This window comes from Sarcophilus harrisii, chromosome 2 (genome assembly GCF_902635505.1).
Source record: "Sarcophilus harrisii chromosome 2, mSarHar1.11, whole genome shotgun sequence".
NCBI lineage: Eukaryota > Metazoa > Chordata > Mammalia > Dasyuromorphia > Dasyuridae > Sarcophilus > Sarcophilus harrisii.
The window spans coordinates 153,555,886-153,576,616 of NC_045427.1; the positions used below are offsets into that span (position 1 = coordinate 153,555,886).

Below are 20,731 nucleotides of genomic sequence, written 5' to 3' on the forward strand. Positions count from 1 at the left end.
ACTTGCTGAGGCAAAGTTATAAGTTTGTTGTATCTTTAATACAGGTTAAGGTTTCAAAGAACTGAGTTCATTTTACCCATCAGTCTCCATTTGGGAGCCTAAGATCTTCAGATGGATAAAATGAGAAGCTGAATATTGTTTTGCTTTTGAAATGAGTCAATCTGGTCCTGCCTTCATAATTGTTAATATACTCTCTTGCCACTCAAGATCATAGTGCATGTGGCAAGTTTGATCAGAGATATCAGTTTCACACAGCGAGCCATAATTCTTTAGTATGAGGCTGGTCACTCTTGACAGAAACACTTGGCAATTTCTGTTTTCAATCGGGATATGAGCTGATAAATGTTTAGTAAATCTCCAAAAAAAAAAAAAAAAAAAAAAAAAAAAAAAAAAAAAAGAAAAAAAAAGGATCAGGACATGCTTTTAAGTTTTACTGGTATTATTAACATTTCCTTCTTCACTTTTAAAAGTCTAAATAACCAATAAACAATAAATCAAGCTCTAATACATAGTCTTTGCCAATATGTTAAGTGTGAATGATCAGAATGAAAATTTAACAATTGGTACTCCTGAGTGGAGACTAGCTTGGTCCAGAAGATTTAGTGCCTTTGTAGCTCATTTGCAGATGGTGAAAGGAAGATGAGCTCTGAAATCAAAGGCAGAGTAAGAAAGAATTGTGGAGATTGAATGTAAGTCAACACGTGTTATATTCACTTATTTTTTCTGTTTTTTTCCTCTCTCTCTTGGTTTTTCCCTTTTGTTCTGATTTTTTCTTCCAATATTATTCATAAAGCTATGTCTTTAAAAAAATAAATATATTAATAAAAAAGAGTAAAGCGCAAGTACTATCTCTGGTACTTACTACCTGAATAACCTGGGCAAATTATTTTGCTCTTCTGCTCCTTAATATTCTTATTAGCAAAATGAGGGCTTTGGACTAGATGGTTCTGAGATCCCTGTACTGACCAGATTGATGTTGCTTTGGATATTTTTAAAAATGTAATATTTCTCAGTTCTCAGTAGCATAGTATTGTACTTGAAGGCAGAAGATGTGTGTTCTAGCTTTGATTTCAATATTCATTTGCTTTGGCCAAGTCCCATCATCTTTCTGAACTTCATCTGTAAATTAAAGATGATAATATCTTCCCTATCTCACAGCAAGGAATAAGTGAGACAATATATGTGAAAACGCTTTGTTAATCAGCAAGTCCCATGCAACTAGTAGCACATGGGCGTAAGTCTTGATGTTAGAGACTCTGGATTTCATAGTGATCAGGTGACTCCGAGGTGATCTGGTTCAACTTTGGTCCAAAAACCAAGGCTGAAAGAAATACAGTTGATGGAATCACAGCTAGTAAGTGATAGAACCATGACTTAAACCAAGGTTTTCTGACTCCAAAGGCCTATGCTCTATTAATTAGGCCATTCTGCCTTTCCATGGAAATGCTCATTGCTTGCAAAAAGATAACCTTGGAAAAATAGGCAAAGTGGGCTCTATAGAGTGTAATCTCCCCAACGGCAAGGAGTCTGTCTTGTCTAATCTCTGCATTGCTAGGACAGTCTAGTGTGTGCTCTGCACATGTTGGGTACTCATTGAATTCACTTAAAATATTCAGGAAACTCCAGGACATGTAATTTTTAAAAAGCCTTTATGAATAGATACTTGCTTTGGAGATATAGCAAGTAGTCCTCACAACAACCTGGGAGGTAGATGCTATTATTATTTCCATTTAATAGCTGAAGTAACTAACAGGGATTAATTATATGCTCAGAGTCACACAGTTAGTAAGAACAGAGACTGGATTTGAAGATTTTCCTGACTCCAGGACCACTGCCCTGTTGCCACCCAGCTACCACCCTGAGGAGAGTGGATTTATTTTTCATTACTATTTCTATGTAGCTTTTGTCTATCAAATTTATCTCCAAATGAGGTATCACTGTCTGATGAAATCTTATTTTGACTGTTGCTGGGTTAGGTTTCTAATAATGTTCTTGCTTCTCACAATAATGAGGAGGCAATCAAGCTGGCTGCAAAACTCAGCATGGATTCTGACTCCTGGAGGCCCAGGTGTCTGGACATCCAAATGCCTTGCTCTGGACATCTACTTTCTTTTTTTAATTTTAAGAAAGAAGTTTATTTAAACAACAAGATGTTTGACTTGAAGGGAAAACTATCTAGGATTAATTTTTAATAGTAATTTATTCCTACCGAGATACAGAGATTGCCCTACAGAAATTGCTACAAAAAATTGCACAAGAAATTTATATTGCTATAAAATTATTCTTGGTTTAACAATGATAAAAGAAAAATATTGAGATTATCCAATCAAACAGGGTATGCAAAGATTTTTTTTTGTGTTTTTTTTGGTTGTTGTTAAATAGTGCAATCAAATATCTAACTGACATATAAAAATAAAAGTTTTATGAGAGAAATGCCCCAAATGGAGAAATGGGATATTTTCACAGAACCAGTTTGTTTTTTCCCCTTCCCATCTCCATCTGATGTTGATCAAAATATATCATGGAACATTTAGTTAAAAAATACACATTATGTTTGCACACATACACCAGTTTCTTTATGTACAGTAAAGTTTTGGGGGAAGAGAATCAAAGATGAGAGAAAAATATACTGTAGTAGTCAGGATGTGTCTGAAGCAAATCTTAGTTTTCTAATTGTGAATGTATTGTGTTACTTGGGAGCACAGTTTTGGAGTAGAGTTGCTGGTTCTTTTTTTTTAGTAATTGCCTCCTATCTGCTGCTGGAATACATCAATTGTATCTTCATCCTCCATTTCTTTTTGTTCAAGTGTGTCTGTTTCATTGATTGGTTGTCCATCAAATCGGAATCTCATTTGCCTTATTGATAAACCTTCTTGTTCACAATAGACTTTCATTAGTTTACTAAGTGGTCTGTGTCTCTCTTAATCTTAAACTGCACCACTGACCCATCTTGTCCTGTCACCTTCAAATTAATGTGATGATTGTTTTCAGTCTTGCCTCCTTTCTTAGGGTTTTCCTCGGTCATGGCGAGTCTGAGAGTATCCTCAGCTGCTGCTTCATAAAAGAGACACGTCTCCAATGAAATGGGGGTTGAAGCAGTAGTAGTAGCAGCAAAAGCAGGAGAAGGAGAAGGAAGAAGATGATGGTGATGAGGAGGAGGAAAAGAAGAAGGACAAAGAGGAGGGAAAAAAAGAAGAGGAAGAAGAGAGAGAAGGAGGAGGAGGAAGAGAAGAAGAAAAAAGAAGAGGAAGAAGAAGAAGAGAGGGAGAGAAGGAGGAGAAAGAGGAGGAGAAGAAAGAAGAGGAATAAGAGGAGATGGAGAGGAGGAGGAGGAGGCAACTGTGGAGGAATTGAGGGTGCGCCCACATTCTGTGACAGCTACTTTCAAGATCAGGGTTCAATCATCCACTACTGTAGAATAGTTCGCTGAGCCTCAGGTTGCTTTAGCTTTCTCATCTTTAAGATAGGGCCAATCCTAAAAATTTTTTTAAATCACAAAAGGTAATGAAATAATTCCTACTGCACCAGTTTTCAGGCTAGTTGAGGTGACAGCCAATTTGAGCATCATCTTGGATAAACAAGTGGGAAGGAAGTTCACACACAAGAAGAGAGGGATCCTTTTAGGCTATTGTGATCTGGCAGCTCCCACATATGGCCAATTTCTGGGATCTTTCCAGCTTCTGGCTAACTGGAAGTGAGTGGGTGAATTCTGTGAAGGCCTTAAGAATGAAGTATCAAGGAAACAGTAGCAGCCCCATAAACCAGACAGTCTGCAAAACCTAAAAATATTCATGGTGAAAGATGATAATCTCCAAATATGGGGCAACTAGTGGCTTGAATTCAGGTAATGATCCAAGGAGAAGTGGATGAGTTCAAATACTCTTTAAGAACTCAAATCTTCTAGATTTCTTCAACAGAAATGAAATATTCAGTTAGGAGAATTTTAGAATGACTCTAAAAATTGACCTTTTATATGATTCTCACAAAGAACCTATGAGATGAGTTTTAAGCAGTATAAACACTGGGGTAGGTAATTGGTGCAGTGAATAGAGTGCCAGGCCTGGAGTCAGGAAAAATCTGACCTCAAGTGCTTATTAGCTGTGTGACTCTGGGCAAGTCGCTTAACCCTATTTGTCTTAGTTCATCATATGTAAAATGAGCTAAAGAAGGAAACTACTCCAGTCTCTTTGCCAAGAAAACTCCAAATGGAATCCCAGAGAGTCAAAAAGAATTGAAAAATGACTAAACATCAATAACAGCAAAAGTAAAAATTCCATATTATAGATATGGAGATGTGAGTAGACCGGCCTGCCCCTAAAACATTAGTTGAGCTAGATTTTTTTGGCTATCTGTCCAACATTTCTCTTAAGTTGGGAAATACAAAGAATGGATTGCTTTCCTCCAGGTACTTTCCAACTCTCTGTGTTTCCCAAAGTAGCAGCGCCTCTCAGATATGTAAAATAGCAAGCAGACATTATTACGGTTATGCTAAGGATGGCCAGAGAAGCTTGGAGTCTTCCGCCTGTAATGAGCTTCCTGCCCTTCCCAGATATCTGAGTGGGGCTAGCCTGAACAGCTTAATGAGGACAATGACGCATGAGGCAGGATATCCTGAAGTTGTGTTCTTGCTATGAGTAATACTGCTCATCTGGGGATAAATTATGGGGACTGTAATGCATCACTAATTACTTTGCCAAATGGAATAACTACTATGAAAAGAAAGGTTTCAAAACACAAGCTAAGAAAATCTCTTTTTCTGTCTACAAAATATGATTAGAGTAGTTATCGTCTGTGGATACACATTGAAAGCCCATTTATAAAATCAATGAGCTGAGAGACTGATACAAAAATGACTTGGTTATATCAGAAATGGAAAATGTTTATTTCCACTTCCATAGGCAGCTGGTGGTGCAGGGGATAGACCCTGGACCTGGAGTCAAGAAAACCTGAGTTTAAATCTAATTTAAGTAAGAAAATATTTGTAAAATTTTTGATAAGCCTTAAAGTGCTATGTGAATATTAGCTATGGTTATCATTATCTTCCTTCAGGATGAGATGAAGATTTGTCCCTGGGCTCACAAAGATTGTTCTGATTCTTACTGGGTGACTTAGGCAGATTACTTGACCTCTCAGTTTCCTGATATAAAAGGAGTTAATAATCTTTAAACCATTTACTTCACAGAGTTGTGGGGAAAGGACCTTGAAAACTGCAACTCTTCTCCCTCTCTCCCAAAGCACAATAATGTATAATAACAATGGTTGAGTCAAGACTCTGTGTCTATTAATTCATTATCTTATAACAGTAATAATAATAATAGCTAGCAAATATGTATATATCTATCAGTTTAAGGTTTATAATGTGCTTTATTATAATCTCATTTAATCCTCACAACAATTCTTTGGAGAAGGGGCTATTATTATTTCCATTTTGCAGATCAATAAACTAGTATTTCTACTACTTACTACCCACTATCTACAACCACCTTGTTGTAGCTCAAGAGAATCTAAGACCAAAGGAAGTTAAATGAATTGCCCACAAAGAGCAAATAAATGTCCGAGGCAGGATGTGAATTCAGGAGTCCCCAGCACCAAGACCACCACTCTATTCACTGTACCACCCAGTACGTCTTCTGCCCTGAATCTTCATGGTTCCAATGAGGGACTGGGTTGGCTGCTCCCTATGTGGGATTCCTGGTCCCTTTAAATCTTTAGTGTTCTCTGCCTCTGGAAATTAGCTTGCATTTACTTATCTGTGTGCCTGTTGCGTGCCCCAGTAGAATGGAAAAGAAGGGGAAAAGCATGATGATTTCCTGGGATGGGTCACTAATGCAGAGTAGAGGAGAGCACTGAGACCAACTCCTCCAAACTTCTTGGGGGACAAGGAGTTTGATCTGATTAAGGTCACTTAGTAAGTATCAGGCAGGATTTGAACCTAGGTCTGAGTCCAAGAGCCAGTTTTGGCAGACTTTAAAGCTAGGTCTTATGATCCCCAAAGCATTGCTCTTGTAAAAAGCTATTTCTTCCTAGGCAGGCAGTTCTGAGCTTTCTTCTTTCTTTTCTTTTTTCTTTCTTTCTATCATTCTTTCTCTCTTTCTCTCTCTCTCTCTTTCTTTCTTTCCTTCTTTCCTTCCTCCCTCCTATCCCTCTGTTCACACGGGGAATAATACTTTTTTATATGTATACTCTGCCCAAAGAAATATAACTTTTGATCACTGAAAACTTGTAAGATATCTTGAGATTTGGGGTTTAAATTTTTTTTTTCTCTATGGACTTAGAGCTGCTAAGTGTCTAAGGCAGGATTTAAACTCAGGTCTTTCTGTCTCCAAATCTAGCACTCAATATCCTGCACCAATTATTGAGGTTCTTCCAAAGGTATAATATACATAATTTTGTATAATACTCTCAGTTGTGTTGAATGAAATATACTGAGCAGGGCAGAACATAATGATTTCCTCTTTCCTCATTCTAGACAATCTTCTTCTCTTAATATAGTCTAAGATTGCATTGATCAGATATTGAAGCACCTCCAAAGTTATTTCTGCATTATAATGAAGGAAGCTCTTTCACATGCAGGGAATAAAAAGTACACTGACACCTTCCAATATCACTGATGGTCTATGCTCCTTGGTTTCTGGGGGGCTTATTAACATTGATGGAAGTGAACAGACATTCACCCTTACTCACTCAGGCTCTTGTACTGAACCTCCAACACAGTGGAATCTCTCAGGGACCGTCTTCCAGTCTTTAGCCATTTTCACCATTGCTCCTGCATCAAGAACCCCATAACCGAACAAATGATTGAACTCCAGGCCAACCCCATTCCTCCGCCACTGATGGACCTCATCGTGAAGCTGGTTCCTTTTGGATGTGAGCACAGTCAGGTGCTGCATGTCTCTCCATGTGAGTTCCCGACTGGAGAAGGAAACAGAGAAAGGGTATCAGGGTTGGAACTCTAAATACTTCTTTCCTAAAAGGTCATGTCATGATAAAATAGGAACAAGCAAATGACAAAATCATGTCATCTCTGAAAATCTATCATTCACTGACAAGACGCTCAGCATTTTCTATTTCCAAAAATGTTATTGGTTTTAAGAATTCTCTTTGATGGTAGGTAGAAGTCAAATAATTTTTGTAATTAAGAATAGAATTAAAAGCTATTGAATTGCCAAGATGGTGGATTAGAGGTGGCCCCAGCTCAATTTTTTCAATATTCCCTTCCAAACAACTATAAAATAACACCTCACATCAAATTTTGGAGCAACAGAGACAAGGTCAGGATTAGACATTTTCATGGCTTAAGAAAAATTAGGAGGTTGGCAAAAGTTTATGACACTGGAGTGGAAACCTATCTGGAACTCACATACAAGGTGGCAGCAACAATGGCCACAGCAGCAGTTTTGGAAGCTTTCAGCTCAGGAATAGTAAAGAGATTGGACAACTGTCCAAAAGAGATCACGAGGGACCCTTTGCTGGTATTGGGTACAGTTGGCACTCTTTGGCAGCTCTATTGTCCATATGCAGTTCTGGGGTCACAGTTCCAGGACAGAGAGGAGTGTTGGTAGTTAGTCACAAGGAGTTTGGTCACGTTCCAATAAAAAAGAGTATTAGTGCTTGTGTTGCAGGGGGCTGGGGGGTCCTTCCTGGGTAAAGATCAGAGAACAGACCAGAAGGAGCCTCTCCCAGGATCATAGCACTTTGGAAGCACTAAAAACTTGCAGACTCTCAGAACTAGTTCTGAAAAAAGCAGGAGGAAAAAGCCTGAAGCTTGGGGCAGTGATTCTCTACTTCCAAGCAAACAGTCTAAGTTGAACATAAAGTGCAAAGTTAAGAAACAATTTGGGAAAATGAGCAAAAAACAACAACAAAAAAGAATTTGTCTATAATATCTACTATGGTAATAGGAAAGACCAAAGCATAAACTCAAAAGAAGATAACAATGTGAAAACAATTATAAAAAAAACTTCAAAGAAAAATGCTGATTGGACCCAAGTCCAAAAGAAATGCAAGAATTGGCCTAATGGTAAAAGAGGCAGAGAAATTCATTGAAAATAACTAGTTAAAAAGAACAGGGTTAATAATCATGATCTCAGACAAAGCAAAAGCAAAAATAGATCTAATTAAAAGGGGTAACCAGGGAAGCTACATTTTGCTAAAATACACAGACAATAAAGTAATATCAAAAATTTCTACAAGTTTCTATGATAAAGGCCCTTATTTCTCTAATATGTACTAAGTATAAAACTGAGTCAAATTTATCAAATTAAAAGGCATTCTCCAACTGATAAATGGTCAAAGGATATAAGTGGGCAGTTGTCAGAGGAAAAAAAATCAAAACTCTCTGTAGCCATAAAAATGCTTTAAATAACTACTGACTAAAGAAATGTAAGTTAAAACAACTCTGAGGCACCACCTCGCACCTATCAAAAATGACAAATGCTGTAGGGGATGAGGGAAAAATAGGTATAGCAATGAACTATTTGTGGAATAGTGAACTGCTCCAACTATTCTAGAGAACACTCTGGGGCTGTGCCCTAAGGACTATAAAATTGTGCATACCTTTTTGGCCTAGCAATACCACTAATAGGTCTATAGTCTGAAGAGATCAAACAAAAGAGGAAAGGACATATAACTTAAAATATTTATGGAGGTTCTTTTTGTGGTAGTAAAGAATTGGAAATTGAGGGGATGCTCATCAATTGGGGAATGGCTAACCCAATTGTGTCATATAATTGTGATGGAGTGTAATTGTATCATGAGAAATGATAAGGGGTAGGTTCAGAAAAACAGGGCAACACCCATTTGAACTGATGTAAAGTGAATTGAGAAGATCATTATATACAATAATAGCAAAATTGTAATCATGATCAACTTTCAAAGACTTGGCTGCTCTGATCAATATAAGGATCCAAGACAATTCCAAAAGAACTGATGAACTCTGGGTACAAACTAAAGTATAATTTTCATTCTTTATTGTTCTTGCTTTTGAATTATGGGTAATATGAGAATATGTTTCACATGATTTCACATATATGTCTGATATAATCTTATTTGCCTTCTCAATGGTGGTAAAAGAGGTAAGAGAGTGGGAAAGAATTTAAATTTAAATAGAAAATAATGTTGATTACAAATAAAAAAATTTAAAAAGGTATTATGTCAAAACATACTCAAATTCATTGTTCTAGAGTTCTGAACCATAGTTAATGTTACTCTGATTCATTTAATCTCAAAATTTTAAAAAGTTTGGCTTTTAAGAAAGAACTACAAAAAAGGACGAGTTATTTGGAAAGTCCAGAAAACTTCTTGGACATGTGAATCTTTGAGACAGCAGTGTATGGTCTTTATGTGCCTCCTGATGTGTCCCTAACTCTCTTAGCATAGTTCCTGGCACATTGCAACCATTTAATAAATACTTGTTAATTGATTAATAGATTAATTCTCTTGCTATTTCCTTCTTCTTCCCAAATTACTTGCTATAAATTGTCAATTCTGTGCCCTTGATAGATTTTACTATTTATTCTCTTCTTTCCAAACTCCCTACTACTAATATACTCTGTACTAATGTACATACTAATGTAATACTCTGTTAACATTTCTTCCCATCTCCACTCTCTCCTCCCTACAATCAATTCTTTATACTTTTATCATCTCCTCTTCCTCATATCATATCACTCTTGTGATCAAAACTTTTCAATAATTCCTTCTTGTCTATCAAGTAAATTTCAAACTTAGTCTGGCATTAAAAAATCTCCACAACAGGGCATTCTTATATCTGTCTACCTTTGATAAAATAGCTCTGAAGACATTCTATGCTCCACCTAATTTGGCCTACTGTTTATTTTAAAATTTTTACAAACATTTATTTTTATATGTACTTGTTATCTTTCTCATTAGCATACAAACTCACCAAGGTTATTTCATTCTTTTTACTTTCACTTTACCTTCCACTTCACCTCCCCCACTGAACAATGAATGAAAAAAATTTCAACAAAAATCTTTGCAAACATAATGTTTAGGCCACACGGGCAAATTCCCATGTTAATCATGTCAAACTGGACTATTTTCCATCTTCTGTATATGACCTACACTTTCTGTTCCATAAGCCTTAAATGCTTTCCTCTAAGTCAATTGAATTCTAATTAGACCTTTAGAACCCAATGTAAATACCATCTTCTCAATGAAGTCTTCTCAGATTGCCACAATCTGTAATGATTATTCCTCCAGGGACCTCATATTGCACTTTATTTGCTTCTATCTTATGCATTCATCACTTTGTATATGTTGTGGTATGGCTGAGTTTCAATCAGCCCTGGTGGAAACAGAGCCCACGTGGATGAAATTATAGATTCACAAAACATCGAAATATAATTCTTCCTTTATGAGTCATTTTTCCCTAAGTTCCATGAGAACAAGGGCTATGTTTTAGCTCAATGTTTCATCTCCTCAGAATTTACCACAGGGCTCTGTACAAACAGATACTTCTTAAACATTAGTTTAACTCAACACAATTGAAATATTTAAAAAAGTTTTCTTTTGGGAGCATCTGGGGACACTGAAAGATCTACTGTTGAGGATTCTGGCCGGAAGGAGAATCAGGCTGGAAGTGGAAGGAGAACACAACTTTTTCAGGAAATTCAGGCAGAAGTCCAGGAATAAATTGCACTTGATTGATGGGGAAGGGTCTCTAAAGCCAAAGAAAATTCACTAAGACTCTTCTGGGCTGTTTCCTTACATTTAAGATAAAGGGCTTGACTTTGATGACCATGATAGCTCCTTCCAAATATAAACACACACACACACACACACACACACACACACACACACACACACACACTACATAGAAGATAAATCGAGATAAATGGTAGATAGAAGGCACTAGAATTAAGAGGAATCAGGAAAGGTTTTTTTGTAGAACATGGGATTTTAGTTGGAACCTAAAGGAAGTCAGGGAAGCCAGGAGGTGGAGATGAGGAATGAGATAGTTCCAAGTATGGGGAAAACCCAGTGAAAATGCCTGGAGTCTGAAGATGGAGGGCTTTGTGAGGAGTTCTTGAGAGACAGTGAGATGTCAGAAGACTGGAAAAGTAGGAAAGAGTTATTGTGAAGAGCTCTGAATACCAAAGAGGGAATTTTATATTTGGTCCCCAAAGTAATAGGGAACCATGGCTGCTTTTGAATGAGGAGAGGGGCAGGGGTGATACTACATATGACTTCCTTTCATTCATTTTGTATTTCAGAGAATTGGTCTACTTGTAGCTCTCCAAATTTGGGATCCATTCTCCTGACTTCATAACATTTTTCTCCCGGGTTTCTACTTCTCTCTTAGGTTCTCCTCAAGACCTATTTTTAATGCCATCTCCTGTAGGAAGCTGTTCCTGATTCCCTTAGTAGGATCTTTCTCTCTCTGGCATAAGTTAGAATGTCTGTGCTTATCTGTTGACATGCTATATCCCCTCTAATGGAAGCTCCTTGAAAAAAGGATTGTTTTTCTTTTTGTCTTTATCGGAATTCCCATATAGTTGATGCTTAAAAATGGAGTTTGGACAAGCCTTTGAACCCTTACTCAGAATAATTTTTGTGGTCACACATTTGTACTGGAAGGAATTGCTAAATTTCAGTCACAGGTTAGTGAAAATGAAGATGCATTCCCTCCCACTCAAATGCATCTTCTAGCTCTAGATTCTCTGTTCATATGATTTGTTCCAAGGAGGAGTTTTGAAGATAAGGGATGAGTTATCCAGAGACTAAAGTCACCAGAGGGAGCCCTAAGCCCTTGGGTAGTACCAGTGATGGCAGATAGCATGGGCAGTGGCTACAAAACTTCCCCCAAAGCTTACATTTTTTTTTCCCCTTGGCTTTGAATTAATAAGTATAAAATTCAGAAAATTTGACATACCCTATCCTAAATGGATATCTTTTTTTCCTACTTCCCCACAGTTTGAGGTCTCTCCTTCCTAATTCTTTCTCCATGATAATGATGAAAGCTATTCCATTAAATTTCCCTGGAGCCCAATTAAAAACCGACTCCTGACCACCAAGGCAGAAAGAAACATTTAAGAGCAGCCTGATTATTTTTGGCTTCAGCTGGAGATTGTGAAGCATTTGGGAGAGTGTTCACTATTAAAATCATAGAAATAGCCTATCAGACCAACTTCCTTCTGCCTGATGAGACCTGGGATTCACATGAAATCTTTAATCCTCACATCACTCTTTCTATGAAGAAGTTATATTCAACTAGAAGAAAATGGTTTCAAAGTGACTGAATCATTTCCAGCCCCCTGCAAATATGCCTTTTTAAGTGAAGCAGGCCACTTTTTCAAATGCCAAAGATAGTTTAATTGGGGATAGCTCCGGAACATGGAAAGTTACACTTTGCAATAGTCCCAGGCTAAATTTTCAGGCCATATGTAGGGCAGCTGACCTGTCTTTTGTGACTGACTGCCACGAGTCAATTATGATACAGACGGTAGAAATAAGTGAATTAACAGAAACCACATATTCTCCAAGTTGAATGGGATTTCAGAGACCATCTGGTCCAGTCTCTACAATATCCCCCAAAAGGGGTCATCTAAACTTTACTTGTAGACCTCCAGTGAGGAGGAATCCAGTAGTTAGTCAGTCAGTGAACATTTATGAAGTGTTTAGTATGTTCCAAACACTGTAATGAGCCCTGAGGATATGAGAGGAGGCAAAATCATTGTTTCTAATCTTAGATTCTCACATTCTAATGAGACAGACCCCAAGCAAAAATCTATGTACATACGAGATAAATACAGTATAAATGGGAGGTAATATTGGGAAGAAGGAACTAGAGATGGGAGGAGGAAGGAAAGAAAGAAGAGGAGGAAGAGGAGGAAGAAAAGGAGAAGTAGCCCGGAAAGGCTTCTTTTTCATTATATAATTTGATTTTACATCATTTTTATATCTAAATATAGCCTTCCTTTTGCTTACCCTCCTCCCCCAAACCATCTCTATTAACAGGAAAGGATTCTTGTAGAAGAGATTTGAGCTTATTTTTGAATGAAACCATTACCTTCCTTTTATGCCCTACTCTAGAAATAAAGTTCATGCTACACTGTGGGCACTCAATATACTCTCTATTAAATTCCTTCCCATTGTGTAATATTCAGCTTAAATGACACCTCCTCTAGTAATCCTTCCCTGATCTCCCAAAGAATCACTTTTCTAGCTTTGGCCTTCAAATAGCCCTTTGCTTTTTTCATGCATTCACCACATATATCTTTGTATTGCAAGCCTTTGTGCATGTATCATGTCTCTCTGTAAGTTCCGTCTTAGCACAGGATATAGTGCACAGTAGGCTCAAACATTGCCACTGAGAAGGGGGGAACTTAAGAGGAAGACCATTGTCCTGGGACGTGAAGGACTTGTTTTCTCTGTTCTTGGCTCTATTTCCTCCTACCTGCCTGACCTGCAGCCCCATGGGGCTCAGGGCATTTATTTATAAAATGAGGGAGCTGGGCTAACAAAAACATTTTTAAAAATTCCTTCCAATCCCAAATCCTTCCATCTTATAATCTTGGCATGGTATTGGGGTTGTCTGTATGCCAGCTATACTTATATTTACAGTACCTGTCCCTTTCTTTATACATAGACTAATTCCAATTGTAATCTTCTCTTGCCTAGACTACTGCAGTAGCTTCAAAACACATACACATACACATACACATACACATACACCTACAACCCATATACATATACACAGTGCAATATAATATATATACAATATAATATATACATACATATACATATATATGTATGCTTATAGAAATATGCACATTATATGTATATATCTTATCATTCACTTATATTTTTATATCATTTAAATTACCCCTAAATCCCTTCCTTTCTCTTTACCTGAGACTTATCTCTAATAGTTCTAATCATTGCCTCCAGTCTTAGAGGACCTAGGTTCAAATGTTGCCTGTGTCACTTACTAGTTCAGGGACCTTAGGCAAATTCTAACCTCTCTGGAGGTTCCTCATCTGTAAAAGAAGATTTCTTGTAACTCTAAATTTCTGATACTATGTTCTCTTTCCAATATATCTTTTGCACTGATATGAATTAATATTTCTAAAATCAGGTCAGATCATTCTGCCACTTAAAAATTTTCAGTGCTTCCACATGGCCTCTAAGGGTCAAATGTCAAATGTTCAGTCAGCTATGTAAAACCTACCCTAATCTGGCTTTCACTTAACTTTCTACTTCCTTCATTTCCTCTCTCTGCTCTGTTTTTCTGGTATCTGTACAAGGCTATTTGACTTCCTTTGTACAATGGCAAAGGGATCGCCCCTTGGACAAGAAATACACCATGTCTAGATTCCATCCTTTTCTTAGTTTCATAGAACTCTCTGTGCTCCCTCCCACATATGACTTTGAGCTTCACAAAGTTTCTTACATAGATGATTTCTCATTTGAGCTTCTTAGTAGCTATTACCAATACATTTTTCTCCATTTTCAGGTGAGGAAACCATCAGAGATGTTAAATGATTTGCACATTGTCAGCTAAGTATTATATTTGAACAGAATTGAACTTAGTTCTTTCCAATTCCAAGTCTTAACATTGTTCCATTCTCTCTGCTGTATTTAAGAGATTAATTTGAGTTTAGGTTGATGGTTTCATGGAAGAGGTAGAATATGCACTTAAAGGAAGAGGGATAAGATAGAGATTTTGATCAGAGGGGTAAGAAGAGAGAATTCTGGGTAAGGAGAGTGATTTCAATTAAGTCTTGGAGTGGAGGAGCCCCTCATGCTAGAGAGACCACAGCATATAATCCCATAGAATCGCGTGTGATTTTTGGTGGTAACTGTTAGGTAAGGTTACCCAAAAGGCACCCAAACGGAAACTGATCTTCCATCTCTGGGACCTGCCAAGCTATAAACTCTCAGCTTGTTTTCCACCTCAGTCTGAAGAACAGCTTTATAAACAGGCAGGCAGATGTGTTTGAATCAGCTCTGCAGAATTGACACGGGGCATATCTATTGTTTACATACTTAGCCTCCAGCGCCAAGGCAAACACTCCAGCAGCTTCGGGGGCTGCAGCTGATGTTCCCGAATGACGCAAGGTACAGTTGCCGTACAAATCCGTGGTCGCCTAGGAGGGAAGGGGGAAAACCATGAGTAGAACAATGACAAACTGAAATTCTTTCTTGAAATCTGAGCACGAGAAGAGAAACGGGGCTCTTTGGGAATAATTTTACATCTTTTTCATTTGCTCAATATTTCCTTTCCTTTTTTAAAAGAAAGATTTGAATTTCCAATAATGGGAAATGAAAAATGCCTAATTTCAAGGATATTTAGTTTGGTAGGGCATTAAAATTAGGTAATAAAATGCCATTTGTGTTGTGCTTTAAAATTCACAAATACTTTTACAAAGATCATTTCATTTAAGCCTTATAGATGCTCCATGAGCTAGGTACTACAAGGATTTTTATCCCCATTTTACAGGTGAAGAAAGTGAGGCGGAGAAAGGTAGAGTGATTTGCTTAGGGCCAAATGGCTAATATGTGTCAGTGGTAAGCTTTGAACAAAGGTCTTCCTGACTTCCTGTGTAGTACTTTATCAGTAATAGAGCCTCTTTAAATCAAGTATCCACATGAAATCCAGAAGGTAAATCTGGTTTCTTCTAAATTGATCTGTGTCAAGCCAACTAAGTGAGCCATTTTAGGTAAATCATCTTAGGAAGGGGTCTAATAAACTGAGTTTCAAAGAATTTTCATACAGTGAACTGAACCCTACTCTTCTTGCCAATTTGCAAGATCTCATTTTAATTAAAATTATAGATAAGATTTTAGACATCCCATCTTTTCTGATGCTCTGTAGATGGCAACATTTGGCAGACATGTTTAAAGAGGGCAGTGGCATTCCCCCACACCTCCCTCTACTTAAACAGTAATTCTGTTTCTGAAGTCACATTGCCTTCATTTTCAGAACAAGTTAATGGATTTGTGAAGTACCCATAGAGAAAAGCATCATTCCAAAGATGTAGAATTATGGGGGCAAAGGCTTCAATTTTTTTCTCTTTAACCCCAAAACACTCAAAATTTAAATGCCTATTACTAAATTAAAGCATGACTCTGAAAAGGTACAAGTGCAAAATAACAGTAACTCATATTTTTATTGAGTTTTATAGTTTTTCCTCTCAACACCCCAAATGAAGTAGGTAAAACAATTATTACTATTATGACCATTTTTTTTGATGAGGATATTGAGGCTACAAAAATGTTGAAGTGATTTTCCCCAAGGTCACACTGTTGTGTGACCAATGCTAGAGCTCTCATTTTCTGATTCAAAGTCTATTTCATCTCCCTAACAAGTCTCTAGAGTATACACATTTCTATTTCTAAATTCAGTCTGGAAAAAGACAAACATTCTACTATAGAGAGGTAACAGAAATGATTCAAAATCCTTTATTTTCTTTTATTTTTCCATGCCTACTAGTAAGCAAACGATTGAGAGCTTGTTCCTCTCCCATTAATCTTCACTTTAAATAAGACTCCATAATAAAGCTGCAATGCTAAATCTGTAATATCTCAATTATACTCCAAGCCAACAAAAGCTATGCCAGGAACGCAGGATCAGCACTTTGCAGCAAAATGAGCCCCTGATTCTGAGATACAGCTACTGCATTGATCTTTTGGATGTGAAAGCTCTTCCCTCTTTTGGAATAATATCACTATAGAGTATAATCTCAAAAAGCATCCTCCCCAATCTGAAATCTGAGATTTTTATAGTGACTTTGACCTGTCTGCCTCTGTGTTTTATGTATCTGGAGACAAGCCAGACAAGCCTTTCTCTTGGAGATTTATCTTTTATGAAAAAACAGCATTCCACTCATTGAATACTGATAAATGTGCTCCTTTCTTTTCAAGGAATTGTTACCTTCCTCCTAATCCCCCAAATACACTATGAAATTTGTTTGAGGAAATAGAAACATTGCTATATGGGTAGATCCAATAAATATAATGGGAGACTTTTTTAGAATTAAAGAATGTTAGGAAATCATTGGATCAAAATGTAAAGCAATAATTGGGATAGAGACACAGAAAGAGCTATATTGGTATAGAGGAAATCTAAGGTCTGGTTTTGACTCCATTGTTACCACCTGTGTTACCTTGGACAAGTACCTTGGTATATAGTATAGAGTGCTGGACAAGGAGTTGGGAAGAACTTTTTTCAAATCTCACCTTAGATACTTGCTAGATGTATGATACTGAATAAGTCTTTAGCCTCTCTGAAACTCAGTTGACTTACTGTAAAATTAGAGGCATATAGATGGCTCAAGGGATAGTATGCTGGGTCTAGAATCAATATTCCTTTTAGCTCTAAGTCTATGATCCTATGACCATTCTGTGCCTCAGTTTACTTATTTTCAAAATGAGAATTTTGGACTAAATGAGTTCGACAAGGAGTCCCTACCAATTTCAAAATTCTCTGATTCTATAATTCTACAGGGTGTTCCAAAAGCCTTTATGTAGTTTTAATCTATTAAGGTTCTTTCAAAGACATTTTCTAACTGTGTGACTCTACATAAATTGCCCGTCTGCCTCAGTTTCCTTGATTTCTCTATAAAATTAGAGGCATCTGGATGGCTCAGGGAATAGAATGTGGGGAATAGAATCAGGAAGACCTGAGCTTTGATAAGCTCTAATATTCCTTTTAGCTCTAAGTCAATGATCCTACAACCATTCTGTGCCTCAGTTTACTTATTTTCAAAATGAGGGTTTTGGACTAAATAAGTTCTAAGATCCCTGCCAATTTCAAGACTCTCTGATTCTATAATCCTACAGGATGTTCCAAAAGCCTCCATATAGTTTTAAGGTATTAAAGCTCTTTTGAAGACATTTTCCAGCTGTATGACTCTGGATAAATCACCTATCTGTCTGCCTCAGTTTCCTCAACTATAAATTGGGGCTCATCATAGCATCCAAATCTTAGGGTTCTTGCAAGGATCAACTGAGAAAATATTTGTAATTCACCTAACACAATGCCTGATTATTTAAAGCGATCATAGTTTTAAGCTGCATTAAATGGGCTTTTAAAGTCATACAACTATACTCTAGTCAGGTCATCTTCTCCATTCCCTCCCAACTTTATGGAGATTCTATCTCTAGATTACCACTAGATTTTTGGAACACCATGGTTTGATCAAAAAGATACATATTAGTTAAATCTATGTACAAACATTGGTAATATATGTCTGCTTCATCTCTTGCTTCAGAACTGTGTGTATAAAATTGGTAATAAATGTCCTTATTCTCTGATTGGCTCAGAGTGGTTAATGTATGATGAAATTAAGATGAGTGAATTTTACAAATCTGTTACTGGGACAGAGATGAAAAACCCAAAGTTTCCTAACAAAAGGCATTTGTGGTGTTAACATTTTTGACATGTGATGCTCCCTCTGGTAAAAGCATTTGCTTTTTGCCCAAGATGCAAACCCCAAGTTCCCACTTTGCCAGTAGGGGTATCAATGGTAAAATGAACAGTGTTATCCTCATAGCATCTGTTCACCTTCAAGGAAAGTGTTGAGTAGGGGGAGATAATGATATCTTAGGCTGCTGTACAGCTTTCTTTCAAAGAGCTTTCACGTATGTCTTCATATTTTAATTAATTAATGACAGCATGTTATAAAATATATTACAAAATAACATAAATAATAATAATCAATATAACTAAATCTTTAAAAAATGCCAATTCCTTGAGTTTAAGAGCTGCCTTGATTTTCTCTTGACCTCTGCACTTAACACAATGACTAGTACATAATAAACATATATAAATTCTATCTTTATGTGTATGTTTATCTATTGAATCTCATTTTATTGATGGGGAGGGAGACTCAGGAAGATTAAATGGCAACACATTGGAATCAGTGGTAACACTAGAATGAGGTTAAATTGTAACCCTGTGGAGTTTGTAGCAATACCAGAATTAGACCCAGGGTCTCCTGAATCTCAGTACCGGGAGAATCCTTTTGCAATACACATTCTGCACTTACCACACCGGCTTCTGGGTTTCTCTTCCTCCCATTGCTGAATGTGGATGCTAAAGTAGATGAACAGCTTTCGTCATACAGAGCAGTGCGGCCGTCGTTGATTGCTGAGTTAATGGAGATGGTCCACATGCTTGAAGCATACCCATCACAGTTGCAATCATCATAACTGCCTCCGTCCCCTGAAGCCCACACATAGATGCTGCCTTTGCCCCCACGGCCCTGAGAGAAAAAGGGGAAAGAACAGATTTGTGAGAGTTTCTAATACAGACTCTTAGAGGGCCTGGGAGCTATAGGCCACGGGGCAGACCTTCACCAGGCTGGTGAGTGGGCTTAGTTTGAATTAAAGTCCTTTTTATATCTCAATGATCTTTGTGGTTTGAAGATTTCTCTCTGGTTAAAGACCAAAGCTCTCACTCATAGAAGGATCTTTTGGCTTCCATGAAAAAACAAAAACAAAAACAACAACCCAAACCTTTCTCTGTCAGATTCTAGTCTAACTGAAAAAAAATTACTTGAACATGAGAATTAAGTCAGAAATGTCAAAGATGGAGATAAGGATGAGTTCAGAGAATCATAGATTTAAAGTTGGAAAGTGTATCAGAGGTGACCAAGTTTAGTTCTCTCACCTAATGGTTGAAAAAACTGTCCCAGAGAAGACAAAGTTTTCTTTGTTGTTGGCACCTAGTTGTCCCAATGGATACAATTCAAATCCAGCCTCAAGTAATTCCTAGCCATGTAACTTTGGACATGTCACTTATTACTCTGATTTTCCTCAACTGTAAATTAGCAATTATAATAGCACCTACCTCACAGAATTGTTCTGAGGATAAAATGAGATAACATTTGTAAAAAGCACTTAGCACAGTGCCTTTCCTTTCCTAAATATTTCAGGTATCAAGTACCTCAGTCAGAACTCGAACTAGACTCTGACTATAAATCCAGAGCACTTTCCATAAGTGATATTCTACCTTTATCCTTCTCCAGACCCAAATCTGAATAGGCCAGATAATCCTTTGGAAGGAAACCTATTTACCCATGACTTTGAGCTTTATTTATAGTAATTTATAATTGAATGAGGGAGGAAAGGTCTCACATTAAATATAGACACAGGCTTAACTATTCAGTTGGGTTTCTTTCAGCCCTTAGCAAGAGTGGGCCAGTGGATTACACCAGAATGTCCTATCATTGTTAGATGTGGTTAAGATGATAGCTCATATTTATTCCTATGGGGAAGAAACTTCTTCCATTCAACAGAATGGAATTTATTGAGCAAGAGATGGGAAAAGAGGTACAAAATACAAATTAGTTCAATCCCAGAAATGCTTTTATCTGGACTGTTTTTAACTTGGAAGAACAAGTAAAAGCTATGAGCAGAGCTTGTTTCTGAATGGCTTTTAAAGAATTAGATAAATATGAGCTATCACTATCATTAAACCCCACTTCAAGATGAGGTTCTAGGTAATGACAGCTAAAGTCCACAGGTAGGTAGCATTTTAAAAAATGCTGTACCACATTTGTGTGCCATTTTTCCAGTAGTCTCTCCAACATTTGTCATTCTTCATACCTCCTTAACCTTTTTTCATTAACTTTGACAATCTGATGGTTTGACGTTTCATTTAGTTAATAAATATTTATTAAATACCTACTAGGTCCCAGGAATTGTGCTAAACACTGGGGATACTCAAAAAGGGGGCAAAACCAGTTCCTACTCTCAAGGAGCT

At 37.2% G+C, this 20,731-nt stretch overlaps 1 protein-coding gene and 1 pseudogene across 1 annotated transcript in view; both read right to left on the bottom strand.

Annotated features, from left to right (window-relative positions):
* Positions 1-20,731, bottom strand: part of PCSK2 (proprotein convertase subtilisin/kexin type 2) — a 295,645-nt gene that overhangs the window by 7,555 nt on the left and 267,359 nt on the right. The window contains exons 9-11 of the mRNA XM_003758170.3: positions 19,014-19,229; positions 15,010-15,110; positions 6,685-6,912 (exon numbers count right to left, since the gene is read on the bottom strand). Coding sequence (XP_003758218.1) covers positions 6,685-6,912; positions 15,010-15,110; positions 19,014-19,229 — 545 coding nt within the window. The remainder of the gene's footprint in view (positions 1-6,684; positions 6,913-15,009; positions 15,111-19,013; positions 19,230-20,731) is intronic.
* On the bottom strand, positions 816-3,103 carry LOC116421457 (annotated as a pseudogene).